The sequence below is a fragment of the Protopterus annectens genome, chromosome 3.part1 (assembly GCF_019279795.1).
Source record: "Protopterus annectens isolate FY-2018-M chromosome 3.part1, PAN1.0, whole genome shotgun sequence".
NCBI classification, from domain to species: Eukaryota; Metazoa; Chordata; order Ceratodontiformes; family Protopteridae; genus Protopterus; species Protopterus annectens.
The window spans coordinates 1,849,797,388-1,849,818,883 of NC_056732.1; the positions used below are offsets into that span (position 1 = coordinate 1,849,797,388).

General features: G+C 39.3%; 1 protein-coding gene across 1 annotated transcript in view; it reads left to right on the forward strand.

The window, feature by feature from the left end:
- The window catches only part of LOC122797922 (zinc-binding protein A33-like), a 264,311-nt gene extending 243,346 nt beyond the window's left edge, over positions 1–20,965 (forward strand). The window contains exon 6 of the mRNA XM_044066440.1: positions 19,711–20,965. Coding sequence (XP_043922375.1) covers positions 19,711–20,264 — 554 coding nt within the window. The 3' untranslated portion in view covers positions 20,265–20,965. The remainder of the gene's footprint in view (positions 1–19,710) is intronic.
- The last annotated feature ends 531 nt before the right edge of the window (positions 20,966–21,496 follow it).

Below are 21,496 nucleotides of genomic sequence, written 5' to 3' on the forward strand. Positions count from 1 at the left end.
GATAACATACCTGGCAAGGTGTTGAAGGAGTGTGCTGATCAGTTATGTCTGGTACTGACAGACATCTTCAACTCATTCCTTGCAATGGAGAAATTTCCCTTACATTTCAAGGAAACAAGTATTGCCCCACTTCTGAACAAACCCAACCCTACCTGCCTCAGTGACTTCAGACTGGTCGCTTTAACCTCAAATGCCATGAAATGCTTTGAGAGGATTGTGAAGAAACAATTGTCTGTGAGTCTTTTCGATACTCTCCACTTGGTATACCAGGCAAATAGATCAACTGCGGACACAATATCAGTCACATTACACCTTGCAAAACACTTGAAAGGGAGGAACATCTATGTAAGTCTGCTGTACATCGACTTCAGTTCTGCGTTCATCACTGTGATACCGATGTGACTGGTGGATAAGTTCATGAAACTCGGGATAAACAAGCACCTATGTAACTGGACTCTTGACTTTCTAATTGGTAGACCCCAGTGGACATGCACTTGAAACAGCATCTCTCAATGCATAATGCTGAATACTGGTGTTCCCCAAGGTTGTGCGCTCAGCCCCTCGCTCTTCACCATCCTCCCCCAGGACTGTACTGCAAGACATAACTCAAACCATATTGTAAAATTCGCTGACGATACCACAGTCGTGGGTCTCATTAGTGGTGAGAATGAACATGACTACAGGGATGAGTTGAACACTTAGATTGCCTGGTGTGACAAGAGCAATGTGGACCTGAATGCTAATAAGACCAAAGAAATTATTATGGACTTCAGGAGAAAAGCCACAGTTCACCAAAACTCAATATCAAAGGGGAGGTAGTAGAGAAAGTCAAAACAACCAAGTTCCTGGGCTTTTACATCTCAGATTACCTCTCCTGGGCTGTTAATCCCAACCATATGGTCAAGAAGGCTCAACGGATGCTTCATGTCCTGACAAAGCTCAAATAAAGCCGAGATTGCACTGTCTGTCCTTACCACTTTTTACAGGGGAGCTATCGAGATCATCCTTACTAGCAACTTTAGAGTATGGTTCATCAACTGCACAGTTGCTGCAAAGAAGAAATTGCAGAGAGTGGTGAGGGTGGCTGAGAAAATCTTGGGCACAAATCTCCCTTCCATTCAGGAGCTTTTCTTTACAAGAGCAAGAAAAAGAACATATAAAATACTAGCTGGGTCGACCCATCTGGCCTACAACTGGTTCTCACAACTTGTGTCTGAAAGGAGGTACCGCAGCTTCTCCTGTAGGACTACCAGATTCAGGAACAGTATCCCACAGCTGGCAGACTTAATAACTCAGACACCAACACCAACCATAATACCTGATACATTGAAGCCTGTTTTTGTATTCAATCCTGCTGCTCTGAGTAATTACTGCCAGCATTACTATTATGTAATATGATGGCTATACTGAGCTACATATAAGGTTAATAAGTGCAATATGGTAACTAAACAGCTGCTATTCGCTAGTCTCTATTTATTCCCTATCTTAATGGTGAAGGCATTTGGTTGTGCGTATTTTTTTTATTTATTATTCTTCATTGGTTAATGGGTACTGAGTGTGTTTATGTAATGTGAACCACTTCTTGCATGTCATATGTGTTGTTATTGTCTGTCTTATGCTATTCTCTGATAACGCTGTATCTATATTATTTGCACTGCATGTCTCTAGTGAGCTGATTTTTGTAATTTTGTTTAGGCTGCAGTTGTGTGGCCCTAAATGACAATAACATTTTTTTTTAATCTTTCAATCTAAATGTCCAGTTACAGCTGGACAGCAAGAGAAGAAACAGGACAATGTGGCAATGCTGACACAGTCAATGCTGTGGCGTGAGAAGCCACTGAGTTCTCATATGACACAGCAACAGATGACACAGGATGAGAATGTAAAGAATATACCACAGGAGGATGCTCTGGAACTTTCTAAAGAATGCCCACAGGAAATGGAGAACAAAGAATGTGCCCTCACTGTAGAAGAAAATGATCTAAAAGAAGAGTTGCTGTTACAATAAAATAGTTAGGTTCGCTACAAACCACGCTAACAGATCACACCACTGCTTAGCACTCCAGGAACTAAAATGGATTGAATTTCTAAATCTCTTAGCTCTTAACCAGCTTACTATCAAACACACCATTATTCACCACCCAAATAAATGCCCCGCCCTCAGAAACTTTGTACAACCCTCCCGCAAGAATCGAATATTGCATTCATCTAACAAACTTCTACTAAAGTTGCTAAGTCCAGTAACAGTTTTGGGGGGGTTTTTTGCAGCAAAATATCTAAGGTCTGGAACTTCAGCCGCCAAAAGATACTCAACACTACTAACCTTCATAGGTTCATAGATTAGTACTAAGCTAACTGCCCTTGCGAGCCATTTTAAGCCTAGCCATTTATCCCTTGTGAGACTCAAACCCTGCACCTTGTTTGTAAGGCAAGCACCTTAACCATTAGGCCACTCTCTCAACCAAAAGCATCGATCACTACACAGACAAACACACACAGTTCCAAAGTTGCCCTGCTTGAGAATAGAACCACTACATAATTAGTTTATCACAGTATGGCATTACACCATTATAGCACACGCCACAGAGAACACCAAGTTCAAACTTCTCAAGAAACACTTTACCAGTAAATGACTCTTGTTCCTGTACTACCCCAGTGTGATCACTCATAACTCTATATAACAGCACTCTCATTCTTATACCTATAACTACCTTGTCTTACCAAACCTTGAGTCTCTCCTATATTCCTTTCCTGCCTACATTCTCTCATATAACTCAAGAAAACCAACAATGCATCCTAGTTATTCTTACAGACATTTATTATACTCTTCTAAGAGTACCTGGATTCTCAATTTCAGAACTAAGTATCTCCCAAGAAATAGCTATTACATTAGATGCATGACATTTTATTATATTTCGATTATGAACTCTTCATATATGTCCCTGATTAATGACGAAATATATATAGTGTTGCATTTTTTTGCAAATAGCCAGTTATTGATTTAGGTTGCTACATGTGATGACCTGTTATGGGCTATCTGTCTAAATGTATACAATGTGCATTTTTCTGTAAATAACATTACTGAGTTAGTGTGCTTCGTATTATGAATTAAGTGTTATATGCCTACCTGTAATGTTAAAAGCGTTGTCGTTGGGAGCTTTTCTCCCCTGGCCTCTACTGAAAATGGGCTCCTCAGTCAGATACTCCCAGTAAACAAATGTAAAATAAATAAAATAAAATTAATAAATATTCTGGCATCCCCCTTGGAGAAGGTAGAATGCTGCACAGTGCTAGGGTCATACCACCCTAGGGCATATATTCTGAGAGCACAATCATGTCTGTCTTCATGAGGTTTAGGGAGGTACAGCTCAGGTCATTCACCTCCACCTGTGACAACACTCAGCTCTGCTTGAGTTACAGCGCAATGTTACTAAATATACAGAACCAACTGATATTGCCAACATCCTGGCAGATAGGTCCAGTGCTAACTTTACCCCTCTCTCATCCCCTAAAGGGCCCATCTCTATACCAGAAGAATGCAAAGTTCCTGTAATCACAGCTGCACAGATAAAAAACACACTCTCCAAAGCCAAGAACACAGCATCCATGGGACCTGACAACATCCCAGGCTGCGTTCTACATGAACTACAGAACAAACTGGCACCCCACCACCTAAGTACCATATTCAATAATAGACTCACCTCAGGCTTTGTGCCCACTGAATGGCACACAGCAATGGTTATCCCACTCCACAAAGGGGAAGCCACCACAGACCCCGTGGAATACCACCCCATTAGCCTGGTCTGCAAAGCTATGGAACATATCGTCATGGGAAGTACAAACAATGACAATGGTAATCTCCAAATGGACCCTACCCAGTTTGGGTTTGTAAAAGGCAAATCATGTCTCCTAAACCTGATAGACTTCTTTGAAGTGGTCACCAAAGCCGTAGATGAGGGTAAGGTGGTTCACACAGCCTATCTAGATCTCGCCAAGGCTTTCAATACCATCCCCCACTCTGGAATTATGGATAAACTCACTAAACTAGGTATAAATCCCTATGTCAAAAGATGGGTTGCCAACTGGCTCACTGACAGAACCCACACTGTGAAGGTAGCAGACTCTAAATCCAATGTTAGACCAGTGACAAGTGGAGTAACACAGGGTTCAGTCCTAGGTCCTCTCCTGTTAGGTATCTACTTCTCTAAAGTACAGACTAACACAGAAGATCTTTGGCTAACAAAGTTCACAGATGACTGCAAACTAGGAGCCATAATCAAAACTCATAACGATGTGGACATCCTACAAAAGGGCCTCACTGAGACAGATGCCTGGTGTCAAAGCAATGGCCTCAAGCTCAATGCCAAAAAGTGCATTGTCATCCCTTTTGGTAAAAACTCTGTACCCATGAACTACCACATAGGCGGTAGTCTACTTAACACCAAAAGTGTGATAAGAGACCTTGGGACACAGGTGGACAGTAGTCTCTCGTTTGATAAACACATCGCCACTGTAGTTAGGAAATCCTTCTACATGGCACACCTCATCACAAAACGTTTCTCATCCAGGAAAAAAGAGGTCATTGTTCCCCTCTACTCATCACTCATTAGACCCATTATAAAGTACAACGCCTCTTTTGGTATGTACCTCAAAAGACATCTACAACAACTGGAAAGGCCACAGAAATACCTCAAAAAGAGGATTACCAGCCTCAAACAGATGCCCTATGCAGACCGTCTCAAAAAACTCTAGCTTTGCTCTGTCACATATCGCCTACTCAGAAGTGATCTCTGCCTAAGATACAAAGCAATGTCAAACCCAAAGCTGTTGGACATGCTCCACGTAAAGAAATCCCAATCCTTCCGAGCTACACGTTCTAGGGACCTAAACCTTGTCACCACAATAAACAGAACATGCTGGAGGGATAGATTCCTGTCCCAGAGACTTCCCATACTCTGGAACAAACTACCTATCTATATCAAACAAAGCTCCTCATTAGCACTCTTCAAGATTATCAAACAAAGCTCCTCATTAGCACTCTTCAAGAAACATTTTGATGATTGGATGGGAGATAAGAAATTCACCCCAGGGATCACTTCTGTGGCTCTGCTTGATAGGGGCACAGGAAAATAATTTTCTTGGGTGGCAAAAGCTAGGGTACTGTTTGGCTAAGGTTATATAGGCCCTAGGGCCAATAATCTAGTACCTACCTACGAACCTATGAACATGGACTATGACTGAGCCATACTGGTACTTGTAGTTCAGTAACTTGAGTGTGTGCATAATCTATCTGATTCTGGCCTCTGATAAGCAACTGCCATGACTTTCTCCTTACTCACCCTGGTGAGAGGGACATAATGTGTCTCAGTATGGAGTTTCCAGTGAACAGAATGTTGAGTTATGTGGTAGCTATTTTACAGGTTTAGAAGTAGGGACTCTAGCAGATGTGGCCGCATGTTTTGAATTTGATGTTGTTTTGAAAGACTGCATTTGGAGCTGCTGAGGGCACTTGTGTTTGGGTGCTTCATCCAGGAAGTCTTTGGGGTTTAGGAATATTACATTTAAAAGCCTCAGCCTATGTGGGTCTCTGTGTCTGGTACATGCTGTGTTTGATGGGTGTATTGTGTGCACTACTGACAACCTGAATTGGAATAGGAATGATTTTATGTAAGTGCTTTTCCTCCACTGACATTATATAGTTACATCTCTCACATACCATATCAGTTAGTTTGAGAATTAGAGAATTAGCCAGTTGTCAGTAAAATTGAGGCAGTTTGTAGATTGCCTCAGGATGTCCATATCCACCAAACTGGCAATGGAGATAGTGGGAAAGTACATATTCATGGCAAAAGGACCTTTTCAAGGATTAAAGGGTTTCTGTGAAAATGTGGAGAAAAGTCAGGAGCATCATGTATGCAGCTCTGTATGAAGCATGTTACTGTGCAGACTAGTGTCCCTGTGTGCAACTGAGTACTGATGAAGTTTCAAAGTACTTTTACAGCGAAAATGTCAACTCAAGCTGCATGCTTCTATACAGGGCACTGCCAAACCCCACCACACAATGAGGCAGAGAAAATCTGAAAGAAACAAGTTAGCCCTCTGGCAATTAGCAAACATGCACTTTGAGGTCTCAAGTAGTGATTCCAAACTCAGAATGAACCAGGTTACTCACAACTGCCACAAGGGCTAGATCAAAGATGTCTTAATGCAAAAAAACTGTTTGGGACCACCCAAAGTGACGAACTAAAGCAAATTAATGGACCCAAATCAAAACAGAATTCTAAGAATTAACAGTAAAAGATCTTTCCTAGTTTGTCACAAAAAATATGTAATGGATTAGGACTCAGTTACTGAGTGAGGCTGTTAAAAACAAACAAGAAGGAAAATGCCGTGGTTAGATGGCTTCCAGTACAAATCTAAAGTTTAATGGAACCAAATATTAAAGATGTGTGACTAAATTTGTTTTGATTATTTATTTATTTTTATTTTACTTTTGTTTACCAGGATAGTCGGACTGTACTATTGGCCCTTTTTCAGTGGAGGCCTGGGGAGAAAACCTCCATTTAAAAAATAATTTAACACGTGAAAAATATATAAACCTGCACTTACAAGCTTAGATGGTATGATAAGCAGCAACATATTATGGGCACGTGTGGCTCAGATATAAAGTAAATAACATGAAATAGAACCGTAATAATATAGTCAGTCAGTAACATGAATAAATTAGAACCATAATAATATAGTCAATCAGTAACATGAATAAATTAGAACCATAATAATATAGTCAGTCAGTAACATGAATAAATTAGAACCGTAATAATATAGTCAGTCAGAAACATGAATAAATTAGAACCGTAATAATATAGTCAGTCAGTAACGTGAATAAATTAGAACCGTAATAATATAGTCAGTCAGTAACATGAATAAATTAGAACCGTAATAATATAGTCAGTCAGTAATGTGAATAAATTAGAACCGTAATAATATAGTCAGTCAGTAACATGAATAAATTAGAACCGTAATAATATAGTCAGTAACATGAATAAATTAGAACCGTAATAATATAGTCAGTCAGTAACATGAATAAATTAGAACCGTAATAATATAGTCCGTCAGTAACATGAATAAATTAGAACCGTAATAATATAGTCAGTGAGTAACATGAATAAATTAGAACTGTAATAATATAGTCAGTCAGTAACAAGAATAAATTAGAACCATAATAATATAGTCAGTCAGTAACATGACTAAATTAGAACTGTAATAATATAGTCAGTCAGTAACATGAATAAATTAGAACCGTAATAATATAGTCAGTCAGTAACATGAATAAATTAGAACCGTAATAATATAGTCAGTCAGTAACATGAATAAATTAGAACCGTAATAATACAGTCAGTCAGTAACATGAATAAATTAGAACCGTAATAATATAGTCAGTCAGTAACATGAATAAATTAGAACCGTAATAATATAGTCAGTCAGTAACATGAATAAATTAGAACCGTAATAATATAGTCAGTCAGTAACATGAATAAATTAGAACCGCAATAATATAGTCAGTCAGTAACATGAATAAATTAGAACCGTAATAATATAGTCAGTCAGTAACATGAATAAATTAGAACCGTAATAATATAGTCAGTCAGTAACATGAATAAATTAGAACCGTAATAATATAGTCAATCAGTAACATGAATACATTAGAGCCATAATAATATAGTCAGTCAGTAACATGAATAAATTAGAACCGTAATAATATAGTCAGTCAGTAACATGAATAAATTAGAACCGTAATAATATAGTCAGTCAGTAACGTGAATAAATTAGAACCGTAATAATATAGTCAGTCAGTAACGTGAATAAATTAGAACCATAATAATATAGTCAGTCAGTAACGTGAATAAATTAGAACCGTAATAATATAGTCAGTCAGTAACGTGAATAAATTAGAACTGTAATAATATAGTCAGTCAGTAACGTGAATAAATTAGAACCGTAATAATATAGTCAGTCAGTAACGTGAATAAATTAGAACCGCAATAATATAGTCAGTCAGTAACGTGTATAAATTAGAACCGTAATAATATAGTCAGTCAGTAACATGAATAAATTAGAACCGTAATAATATAGTCAGTCAGTAACATGAATAAATTAGAACCGTAATAATATAGTCAGTCAGTAACATGAATAAATTAGAACCGTAATAATATAGTCAGTCAGTAACATGAATAAATTAGAACCGTAATAATATAGTCAGTCAGTAACATGAATAAATTAGAATCGTAATAATATAGTCAGTCAGTAACATGAATAAATTAGAACCGTAACAATATAGTCAGTCAGTAACATGAATAAATTAGAACCGTAATAATATAGTCAGTCAGTAACATGAATAAATTAGAACCGTAATAATATAGTCAGTCAGTAACATGAAAAAATTAGTACCGTAATAATATAGTCAGTCAGTAACATGAATAAATTAGAACCGTAATAATATAGTCAGTCAGTAACATGAATAAATTAGAACCGTAATAATATAGTCAGTCAGTAACATGAATAAATATATAACAGGGGAAGAAAAGAAGATGGGATATCAAACATTGTCATGAGTTTAGTGCAGACAAGCATGTTTCTGAGTAATACTGCAGTACAGTATTGTTAGACTAACATACATACTTGAAGTCAAGTGAAAGGGAAGTAGGGGGTTGGATGCATCTTGATAGGCTTAGGATGAGAAAGAAAGGCCTGGAGAGGACAGGTGAAAGGTGAAGTGATGAATTGTCATAAATCCAATCCTAGGGGATCACAGATCCTAATGTCCTTGAAGCAGTCAGTAATAACAAATTGGAAGGAAGGAAACGATCCATGTCTCCTGGCTTCGTACAGGCCAATTTCAATACTCACTAATGATTATAAGACAATTTTAAGCACTGTAGTACCAAAGGTGGCACGAATTCTACCATAATTAAACATGGAGATGCGTTTGGATTGGTGATTGGATATAGTACATTTTATAACACTTTGAGAACTGTGATGACTATGAGAGAAGCTTAGGAGGGACAGAGAACGTTGTTAATATTAGCTCTATATGCTGAAAAAGCTTGAAAAGGTGAGATGGGATTACATATTTAAAATTTTAGTGAAATCTGGATTTACAGAACAACATGCTGTCCTTTCTTGAAGTATATAACAAAGATCTGCACTAAGATGAAAGGAGATAGTGTCTGTGGCACAAGTAGCACTCTCACCTTTGGTGCAGAAGGCAGTGGTTCTATTCCCACAACAGGTAAACTGATTGCTGACTCCTGAGTGTGTTGTCCTTCAGATGAGACATTAAACCGGGGTCGCACCTGTTTGAGTTGGTGGAAGCTCAGGTGGATGTGAAAGATCCCATGGCATCTAACAAAAAGAGTAGAGGAAGTTCCCCAATGCATTGGTTAAATTTTCCCTGAAAGTATACATACCACCTCAGGTCTACCCTGTAAAGAGGCTACTAGCCTAGTTGGACTAATCTGGTCAAAAAAGGATAAATAAATAAATAAAATGAAATCAATATGGAGAGTAGAGTTGCCCCCAAATGTTCCACTTTTCCTAGGAATGAAACAGATATGTCTGATGCCCCTTTGTTATCTACACTGTACCTCAAGCCATTAGCCAAAGAGATCATACAGTCATTAGTAAAAGGATACTAGTGGGAGACTAGAGAGTTAAAGATGTCATTATCTGTGGACAATGTCCTGTTAAAACCTCAGACACAGGCAATGATGGAGGAGGAGGAGGAGCCCACCCTGTAAGGAGCAGGAGAAGCACTGAGGACACTGAGGTTGGGAACAGCAGAAGGCCCAGATGAGGTTCTGATGGATGGTCAGGATGTTGAGTGGGTTGGGTTAGGTGACTTTGGAGGATGCTCATGTCAGTTAGATTTGAGGGCTGAGTCCATGATGACTGAAGAATAGGCATTCTGGTGCTAGTGTATGGCAACCTGGCTGATATTTATGGCTGTGGGCAGTGTGGTGGTGCTGAGATCCTGTCATGCAGCATGGATGTACAACAGAGGCTTACTGATGGATGAATGCACAGAGCAGTGGAGAGTGGGATGGAAGATGAACAGCTCCAATTTAGATCAGGATGCAGTGCAGCTGACCTGATGTTTGCAGTGGGACAGATGGCTGAGGGAGGCTGCAGAGGAAGAGGGAGATGTTCTTCGTGTTTCACTGTTGCATTGCAGTCATCACATTTCAGTTATCTGCCTGCAGGTAGCCCTCAGCCGGCCTGAATACCAGAGTCTTCAGATTTCTGCATCAGATGCTGTTGCTTCTTCCATGATGTCAGGTCGTCAGGGGTATAAAACATGTAGCCGATGCCATTACATCAGTCTTTCTTGCCGTGCGGTGCCCGAAGCAGAAGTAGTTCGCAAGTGCCGGTCGGCTGACTCCTGAAATTTTCATTTTCGAGTTTCAGACCCGAAGTCTACAAAAAAAAAAAAAAAAGATAAGTACCCCATTGGTGATCCTTTTTTCTTGCTCTAACCGATGTCCGAAAAAATTAACAACTGTCTTGCCTGTGGAAAGCAAATACCTCATAGAGATTTTCATTCTTATTATATCACCTGTTTAGGCCTAGACCATGACGTCCCCCGCTGTCGGTTTTGTGCCTTGTTCAACATCCAAACTATTCGTCGTCGGGCAATTTTTGTAGCTAAATACTTTCGTTCTCAATCTCCGTACTCCAAAATGGCTTTGTTAAGCCATCCAACTACCAATCTTCCGAAAAAACGTAAGGATAAAGACAGAGACAGACCGCATAGGTCCAAAACTGCTGAAGATGCTTCTGTTAAGCTAGTCCCCAGTCTACCAGTACTCAGTGAGGTGCTTCTGCAGCCCCTGATACTCGCTACTACAGATTCGCAGGCCTCTACTGAGACCCATTCGGAGTTCAGTATGCCGCGAGATGCTTCTTCGACTATGGAACCTGTGGATGTCTCTACCTTGGATGGGTCCAGAGCCATTGTGCAGGCACTAGCTTTTGAGGGTGTATTCAGGCCTACAGACTTTCATATTAAACTGACGGCATCATTCCCAACTCAAATTCCTCAGGCCTAAAACTCGCACTATGCCTAGAAAACCGAAGATCAAACCACATACAAAGGCCCATATGCCTCAGAAACAAATACTTACAATGGCTGAAGATCTTATTACCTTAAATAGGGGAAGCCAGCCTTCCCTTTCTAACAGACCTAGAACTGATTTTCCTTCTGATCCTTCTTATCAGGAATCTGATATCTCTGCTCCTTCTGATTACCAGGATTTGCCCTTATCTGCTTATGAGGATTCTGATGCAGAGGATTCCATTCCTTCTGCTTCCCCTCCAGAAGATTTTTCTTTTGGTGAAACCTTGCATACTCTTAGGGAGCATTTCCACTGGAAAAAGCCAGGACTATTCTGAGTCCAAAAAGAGACTTAGGAAATTCTTACTCCTGCCTCAACACAGGCCTCTAGCTATCCCTCCTGTTCTGGCTATTGTAGATGATGTTTTCTTGGAATCTAGCCTTACCCCAGATACTTTGCCTCCAGCTTCCAGGAAACCTGACAGGTACTACAGAGTACCTGACTCTCACAAGTTCCTCTTCAAGAATCCTACTGCGGATCCAGAGACCATTTCCCAAGGACCAAAAGGCATTAAGGCTACTACTGCCAAAAATCCTACCCCTTCTGATAGGGATTCTAGAGCCTTAGACAGATGGGGTAAGAAAGTATACACTTTTGCTAATTTTGACCTTTAGGGCTTTAAATTGCCAGTTTCATATGTTAAAGTATCAGCAGCATGTTATGGGACTACTTAAATAGAAAATTATGTTGATTCCTGACTGTGCTGAACACAAAGACTTGCAAGATTTAATGCATTCTGCTGAATAGGTTGGTAAACATATTTTGCAGTGTGGTTTTGATGCTTTAGAAGCATCTTGCAGGGCTGCTGTCACTGGGTCTGTACTTAGAAGGCATGCTTGGCTTAAGGAACAAAATTTGCCAGATCATGTTAAAGCTAAATTACTGGATGCACCCTTAAACCAAGACCACTTTTTTGGCAACAAAGCAGAAGAAGTCCTTAAAAGGATGGAGGAAAAAGTTAAATCTATGCAAACTGTTAAAGATTCCTTGGAAGTACAGCCTCCCAGATTCAGTAGGCATTGGTCTTCAAAGAACTGGTCCTTTGCAGTCCCTTTCAGTTCTTCTCAGTCCAAACCCAGGAAAAGCAGACCACCAAGACTTCAGTCTCAGGCTACGCACAGATCTAAGCAGTGGGGGGCTCCCACTTCCAAAGCAGTGAGTAGTAAGCCGCCCCCTACGGAAAAATGGCACAATGCTTGACAGGGGAACAGGAAAATAATTTTCTTGGGTGGCGAAAGCCAGGGAACCTTTTTGACTAGGCTGGTATAGGCCCTAGGGCCGATAGCCTAGTACCTACCTATGAACCTATGAACCATGGGGTGGAGTTGGTATTTATTCTTTTTGTTCTTGGTGGGGCTTGGAAGTTCAGAGTATTTAAGAAGGTTGAGTTGAAGAATTCTACAGCGTTGTCTAGAGGAAGAGTTTTTAGATTGTTCCAGTTTGTTTGAGAGAGCTAGAGAAAGTTGTGGGGTTGAAGTTTGTAAGGTTTCGTGTGTAGATATATTGGTGTAGCTAAGGAATGGAGGGGGTTGCTCGATGGATGAAAGCTGGCAGGTGATCAATAATGGAGTCTGGTAAGATGCCTGTGTTTGAGATTTTATTTGGGTGGGTGACTAGGATCCAGTCAAGAGTGGAGCCTGGGGGGTTGCTTTTTATTGGGTCTAGTAATGGAGTTGGTTAGTTGATTGAATTTGAATAGATTGATAGATATGGAGGGATTACGGTTATTTCATTGTGTTCCAGTCTATGTTCATGTCCCCTAGTATGTAGGTCTCAAGCTTAATATTAGTTGAGGCCCATAGAAGAATTTCTTCAAGTGTTGTGGCATTGTTTCCTGGGGGCATATAGAGGGCCATGATGCAAATGCTTTTATAGTTATTCATTTTTAGTAGACCTATGACAAGTTCTGCGTTGCTGAACTGAGGAATGGGGTTTTGCTAGAGAGTAATGGAGTAATGGAGAATAGGCTAGAGTAAATTAAGTCTACTCCTCCACTTTTTCTATTTAGGCAGTCTTATCTGAGGGCTTGAAACCCAGGGGGTAGGATTTCACGGTCAGAGATGTGGGGTTTTAGCCATGTCTCAGAGATAGCTACTATGTCTGGTAGGTTATGGTATAGCCAGGCATGAAAGTGGGCTGTTTTGTTTTTTTAGACTCTGAGCATTAATGGTGAGTAGCTTGAGATATTTAAAGCTGAAAGTGTTCGCAGATGATTGCAAGTTGGGAGCTATTATTAACTCCCCCAGTGATTGACATCCTACAGAATGGCCTCACTGAGAACCATGACCTTAAGCTCAATGCCAAAAAATGTCGTCATCCCTTTTGGGAAAACCCGGTTCCCATGAATTACCACATTGATTGTAGTCCACTAAACACAGAAGGCATCATAAGAGATCTGGGAACACAGGTTGACAGCAACCTCTCCTTCGACCACCGCATTGCCACCGTGGTCAGAAAGTCCTTCTACGTGGCACATCTCATTACTAAGGGTTTTCATTCCAGGAAGAAAGAGGTCATTGTCTCCCTCTACTCTTCCCTCTTAGGCCAATCATTGAGTACAATTCCCCATTTGGCATGTACCTCACTAGACACCTGCAATAACGGAAGAGTCCACAAAAGTACCTCACAAAGAGGATCCTAGGTCTTAAACACTTGTCCTATATGGACAGACTCAAAAAACTCTAATTATTCTCTGTCTCATATCACCTACTTTGAGGCGATCTCTGCTTGACTTGCAAAGTCATGTCTGACCCAGTTCTGTTAGAAATGCTACATCTAAAGAAATCCCAATCTCTCCACACCACACGCTCCAGAGACCTCAACCTCATTACCACAATTAGCAAAACATGCTGGAGGGACAGGTTCATAACCCAGAGATTGCCCATGCTATGGAATAGACTTCCCATACATGTTGAGCAGAGCACCTTGCTGACCCTCTTTAAGAGAAATCTTGACGAGTGGATGGGAAACAGAAAATTCACTTTGGGGAAAACTCCAGTGGCTCTACTCGACAGAGGCACAGGAAACTAAGGTCAGGTGGCACTATGCCAGGGTAATCCTGTGGCTAGGCGTGTAAAGGCCCCAGGGCCATTAGCCTAGTACACACCTATGAACCTATGAAGCTTCAACAAGATATCTATTCCTCCCATAATGTGGGTTTCAGAGAGAGATTCTCTTAGATCTGTTAGTAGATCTGCTAACTAAAGAAATTTAATCTGTACTAATCCTTTGTAAGTTTCTTGTTAGTCCTGTTACCCTCTAGGTCACAGGTGGGATACCAGACCTGACGAGCTTCCTGGATTACCTCTGTTCTCATTGTGAATATCCTGGGATAACACAGCTCCCAGACCCATGTCTGATGTACCTGTATACAAAGCAAATTCCTTAGTAAAGTGTATTTATTTATTTATTTAGTTAGTTAGTTGACATTTGGTTATTGGGATAGTCTGACTGGGTCAGATGACCCGTTTTCATTGGAGGCCCGGGGAGAAAAGCTCCACACAATTCACTTTGTTGCAACATGTATCACATGATTTCCAACATTACATAAAGTTACATATTACAAAATTACAGTAAATTACACAGGTAGTAGGAGTTACTGACAGTGGACAAGAACATAACAGCCTTATTCAGTTCATTAAATAGACTATCTGCCTCATGAAACAATTGCCTATTTGTAGGAGCTTTTCATTTGTGAGAGGTGTCAGTGGACAGGAGATAATTACAAAATTAGGTACCATATCTGTAGTTTAACACAAGCTTAATTCTGATGTAAAGATAACGCCCCCTCTTTACCAGGTTTCACTACCTATCACACATTTGGACCTGTTCAAAACTACAGGGGAATACTTTTATTTGACAATGACCCAAATTATCTCTAGAACAATTCCTGGTGATCCATAGACAGAAATTATTTAAATTATCTTAAGCCAGAGAAATTATTAATTCATATCTAGATATGAGTGACTGTCTATGCCCTAGAGGATCGTGAAATTGTTCTAAATGTACTTTTTGTGATATCCATCAATAAAAATGTATTTTTGCTGGGTAACACCAGCTATTCATTGATTAACAAATGCACCTTATACCAGAAGAATTGCATGCACCCAAAGATTTCTAGACTTAGTAAATACTTGGTCGCATATGGAAATAGTTAATCAGCCCTCTAGAGGTCAAAATATTCTTGACCTCATCCTTAAAAGCATCGTATCTACTTGTACTACTCCTATAATATCCTAATCTCTGGTCGAATCTGATCTTAAATCAGAAATCTTCTCCTTTAGGGCATCTACCTGCACAATAATGAACAGCTCTGAATTCAAGGGGAAAAAGGCAAGTCTTTTAAAACTATACAATGAGCTCTCAAAATCTACTTCAGGATTTCTGGCCCTTATGTGACCTCAGCATTCACTTCTAGCAATGAATTATACCCTATTTTAGCAAACAGTATAAATCATTCACTTCCAATTGGAACCAAATATACGGAGAACATAAAAATTAGCCACCTTTGTGGAATGCCAGTCTTAATAAGCTCTATTACAGAAAAAAAGCTAATTAAAGCACATGATAAATCAAAATCTACCCACATTAAAGTCTGTATTAAAAATGTAAGCAAAAACTCTAAAAGTTACCATAAGGAAGATGATTGAAAGGGAACTCAAATTAAAATTAACATCCACATCCAAAGGTAATCATAAATCATTCTTTTAATTACATCATATGGTTAAGAAATAATGCAGTGCTCTGAATTAATTTGTAACAATATGACCTACACTGACCCTGAATATATTATTAATATTCTTGCAGATAAATTTAGTGTCAGTTTCACAAAAGAAACAGTAGAGTTCTTCAAATTCATGAGTCCTTTCTACCCACTCAACATCATTGTGAAACACAGTTTAACTGTACTATCTTAAAATAAAATACCAGATCTACGGGGCCTTACAATAAACCTGGTTCCTCAACTGACATTTGCCTATAGTTGCTGCCTTGCTCATTCCTGTCACTACCTACAGAGCCATGTCATCTTACTAAAACCTCTGTCCCATGCCTACAGATCCACAGTGCGTCTAGAAGATTAAATGCACTGTGCCCTTTACTGCAAGCATTTAACATAAAAAGGTTAAGTGCAGCCCACATCTGTGCAGACGTAAATGAAGTGTACAAGACATATACTTCATATTAATTTATTTATTTAGTAAATTCTTAATTTCAGGCATGTATTGCTGCCTGTGTAAAAGTTTGCAGACTACAGGCATTTAAAGCAGTAGAAAAAGGTTTGCTATTGTTTATTCGAACGGAAAAACATTTTCAGTTCAAGTAAATGAATGGTAACACCGAAAAAAAAAAAATAAATAACTCACACAATGTCGAACCAAATGCTCGATGCATTTGACTCAACATTGTTGTCGAAACCACCTCGTGATAGCTATATAGGAGCTGATGTAAATCAAACTCCTATACAGCAATCAGGTTTTTGCAAGGGGGCAAGCCCCCCTGCACCCCCCACTTATATATTCTAACTCCGAGATCGCACTACAGTGGGGATGTGGATGCAGTTGTGCATTTGCATAAGTGGAGTCGACTATCTGGTGCAAAAGTGCTTGTGCGTTCGACATTCTGTTTTTTGGCACATTGCAGCCGATAGAATGTTGTTCGCACAAACAGTAGTAAACCGTAGAAAAATATATTTTTACTTTTATAGAGCCCATAGCTTACCTGCTGCCATAACCACAGAAATGAAAGAAAAGAAACTTATGACATTTCAATTAACCAAAAGTCCAAAAACACAAAAAATGGAGGAGTAGCTGAATGATTCAGGCACCAACTGTCAGATTAATCACTTTTAATAAAATAAAAAGTGAAAAATAAAGAAGCAGAGTAAATGCTTTTACCTCCAGTCTTATCACCAAGGGATCAAGAGTTTGTCTGTCTGCTAACAGAAGATCATACCATCATTTAAATAGTGCAAAGATCATCTGATAATATCACAGCTAGAAATCACATGACATAAAACATCCACTTGCAAAGGTCCTCTGATTATATCACATGACTGGAAATGTTAGATGTTAAAGATGAATGTTAAAATGTCACAAAGTCTTGATTCTTTAGCTATAAGTGTGCAGATAAAAGTACTTTGCAACTTTTTTACATTTTTTATTTTATTAAAACTGGTCACGTGGTGTCAGACATGCTCTTCTGCTCTCTCATCTTTTTACATGTTTGGACATCTGCTGATCTGTTGTGGGTGTTTTTTTCTTTCTTTTATTTTTAAAACACAACTTTTACCCACTTACCTTCTCCATTACAGTGATGTTGGTGGTGGATACTGTCATGGTTTCTTGACTAGTTAGATATCCGTCAACCCAACTGCTTTCTATGCCAAGAGTTAGATGATTCATTCAAGAAGCCACTCAGGTTGTAAGATATCTGTTTATCTTTGCATGGGCCCAACTCCTAGCTCTAACTTTTGGGGGGTCTTGAATAGTTAGACATCTAACAACCTGACTGATTTCTGCATCGTGATTACAGATGTCACAACGAACAAACCAGTTGGTTTGAGAGATGTCTATCTATCTTTGCAAGAGGACCCTCCTACCAGCTGTCAATTTAGGGGGTCCCCACAGTGCTGCCAACAAAAGGCAGGCTGCCTCCTGCATATCTTATTTTATTCTTTGCAGTTTTGGAATTTCAGAGGTGTAGATGCAGCCAAATCTTTTTACAAGAACAGTGCAAATCATTATAATTGTTGATAGAATGGCAGAAATAATTTCATTTTGAATTCAGCGACCATATATGTGAATATACACTTTCCTACAAACCTTTATGATTCATCTTTTGTGAATTAGTAAAAATAAATAATTAAAAATACATAACTGTATCCCATTAATTAAGACTCTCAGATTTCCTTCCATTAAGTAATGGTTGATCCATATAACAGCTTAGGGTTCTTATTTAGTACAACAGCAGAATTATTTCAAACTAGTGAGCAGTATAGGTAATAGGGTGATTAAATAACCAAAAAAGTTGAATTATACTGAATGCACAAGACAATCATTGTTGCAAACAGAAATGTGTGAAATGCTTTAGAAGAAAAATATGTTAAGGTATTTGTGTTTCCTTTCTGTTGTCGCCTATTGCCCCTTGGAGACAACCACAAAATGTAAATACATCTTTTATGAAATTATTAAGTGACAAACAGAAAATAGTTAACATATATTTGAAGGTTTGTTAACATCCCCAGCACAGGCCTTACAGTCCACAGTTAAAAGGCCTTACTGCGGTCATGCTGCTGTATTTTGTGATTCAGGAAGACATTAGGTACAGTGAGGAATGACCTCATTATAGATTCATTTGCATATTACTGAATCAATGTTAACTACCACAAAATGCAGATCAGTACTTCTTTGGTAGACAATTGCTGTGGCAACCACATCCTGAAGGCTGAGTCACCCCCCCCCCCCATGCACACTCCTATATGCAATAAAAACACACACACCACAGGCCCCATACTGGTCCCTGAATTGTCTGCATTTCTTGATGTGTCCATTTCCTGCCATATCCTCACACCTTAGTCCCTGATGTCTCATATTCCCACCAATCCCCATGCTGTTCAAGTGCCATCAAGGCATGGAGAGTAAGGGTAACACAAAGATCTGGTTGTTTAGACATCTAGCAGAAACCTGCACCAGTATGTGGTAGCCTTGGAATGAAAGTGCAAACTTTCCATAGCGAAGCAAGAATGGTTATCAAGTATCTCATCCCATGCAGAAGCATATCTGAATTATTAAACCCAACCATCTTTCCATTATACCTCAACACTGTGTTTGGTAATGGAAGGACCACATGCTGTGCCAGGGACTTTCTTGAATATGTAACAAGCATGGAGAACTCTGTCATGTCTCCTTCCATATCCCTCATGGTTCTGCATGCCAGTCTTTTAATCCAACAGGGGTCACCATCATGCTGTATTCATGTTTGTCTGGTTTAAGGGTCTTAAGGGCCCTTGTACCATCAGCATTATTGGCTCCTGAGAGACAGCTCACTGTTACTGTGTTATTAAATAGCCTAATAAGTGTAGAATCCATATGCCTATGAGTGTAGAATCCATATGCCTAACTATCAAGCCACCAGTCAGTGTTACATTTCTATTTGTGTCTGAAGATTGCTTTGGTGTTACTTGTCTAGGATGTGTTGTTTACCTGTGACTTCCCTCCTCATCTGTGTTGTCACTAACTGGTATTACAATGCTTAGTTTACAGTGGGCCTTCAGGTTAACTGTCAATTCAGTTGAATGCATTTTTATATTTATTTCTACATTAATTGTCAGATATTGTGGTCATTAAACATTGAAGACCACACTATGCTTCACATTTATATGATGTTTCTGGATGTATCAATGGTACAGCATGCCCATTAGGGATCACAAAGAAATATTAATTTCCATTGAAACTAAACTTTTAATAATATGTTTCTTACTTTGACATTTATAAACCTTTCCTTGTCAGTGTGTGTGACATAAACTCTTTTATTTTCACAGGCTCGTCTCAATTGATCCTGGACCCTAAAACAGCACATCCTAATCTCCTCTTGTCGGAAGACTTGACCACTGTGTGGTACCGTGATGCTGAACAACTGCTCTCTGACAAGCCTCAAAGATATGATTCACTTCTCTGTGTGCTTGGAGCACATGGCTTTACATCAGGAAGACATTACTGGGAAGTGGAAGTGAAGGGCAAGACAGAATGGACTGTTGGGGTCACCAGACAGTCCAGCAAAAGGAAGGGCCAATTTGATGTGAACCCACAGCATGGCTACTGGGCTGTAGCCCTGAGGTCTGGAGAAGAGTACTGGGCTCAGGATTCACCACCCAAGGCTATCAAGCTCACTGTGCAGCCCAGGAAGATCGGAGTGTACCTGGATTATGAGGGGGGCCAGGTGTCATTTTATAATGCTGATCATGTGTCCCACCTCTACACCTTCTCTAACACCTTCACTGAGACACTGTACCCTTTCTTCAGCCCTTGCAATAACAGTGGTACAGTTGCAGAACCATTAAAATTAAAGCTGTATTTAAAAATTCCATGCATGTAGGCTTACTGACATGGAATTTGCTCATGTATCCATCTAACAAAACAATATATTTTCCAAGATTGTACTCTAGGTGAAAGGGCATTAGTGATGAACACTGGACCCAAGCAGTGATTTTTCTCTACCTTTTAAACATACAGCAGTGAGTCATTGATATAATTCCAGTCTGGCAATTGCCAGTTCAATATCTGTTGTCAACTATTTCAGCAGTTACTATGTAACACTAAAATACAATTAAACTTGACAACAGGCAGTTTATTCAATGTTTAAATGTTTTCAGCTATACTGGTATTGAACAGTCATATTAATAAAGTGAATTAATAGTAACAAACTCTTTTTTGCCTTTTAAAATGTAACTTTGCCGTGTGTCTACAAAACAGTTTCTTCAGTCTAGTATTTTTTTACAACCACCACTACTTACAAATCCTAGTAGCCAGTAGACACAATAACAGAGAAACTGGGTATATTAAGGGAAATGGAACCAAGGGATATTGCTAGAAAATGAATTCATTTGTTTGACAAAAGGCATACTCGAGTTATGATTATAAAGGTATAGGTTCAAAGGTCAGTACTAGGCTAACTGCCCTTGTGGGTGATTTTAAGCCTAGCCAATTACCTTATTTGTGAATCAAACCCTACACCTTCTGTTTTTAAGGTAAACACATTCACCATTATGATAACCGCCAACCCTACTTTAGATTTTGTGTGATGGTGTGGGGTTTAAGATAACTGCTATGATATTTAACGCATTCTGTCCACTGGAGTCCTTTTGAGTTTGTATGTTAACTTCAAATGGTCGTGGCCTGAGCCTTTTGAAAAAAATGAAGTTATTGCCTTACAGTACAAACGTCAATGTCTTTACAACTGTAAGTGGTATTAGAAAACTGTAAATGGCAAACTTTTCATCACAAAGTAATCTTTACAGTTGTTGTTGTTGTGACTTTCGGCTTTTCTCGGTTAGGGGTCGCCACAGCGGAACTCCGGTCCGCTAATGATTGGCAGTTGATTTTTACGTACTGAGTTGCCAGCCCTGACGCACAACCTTCAACGAAGGTACGCCCATTCACGCATGTCTTTACAGTGGTTGCATTAATTTGATTCTAGATCTAAATATAAACATAGTAAATATTAATTTTTGTAATGTTGTATAACTAGCTTGGGATGTTTCAGTAACCATTTAAGCAACACACATACTGCCAGTGGCATTCTCTTCATCATCTGTGAGCTTTCATATG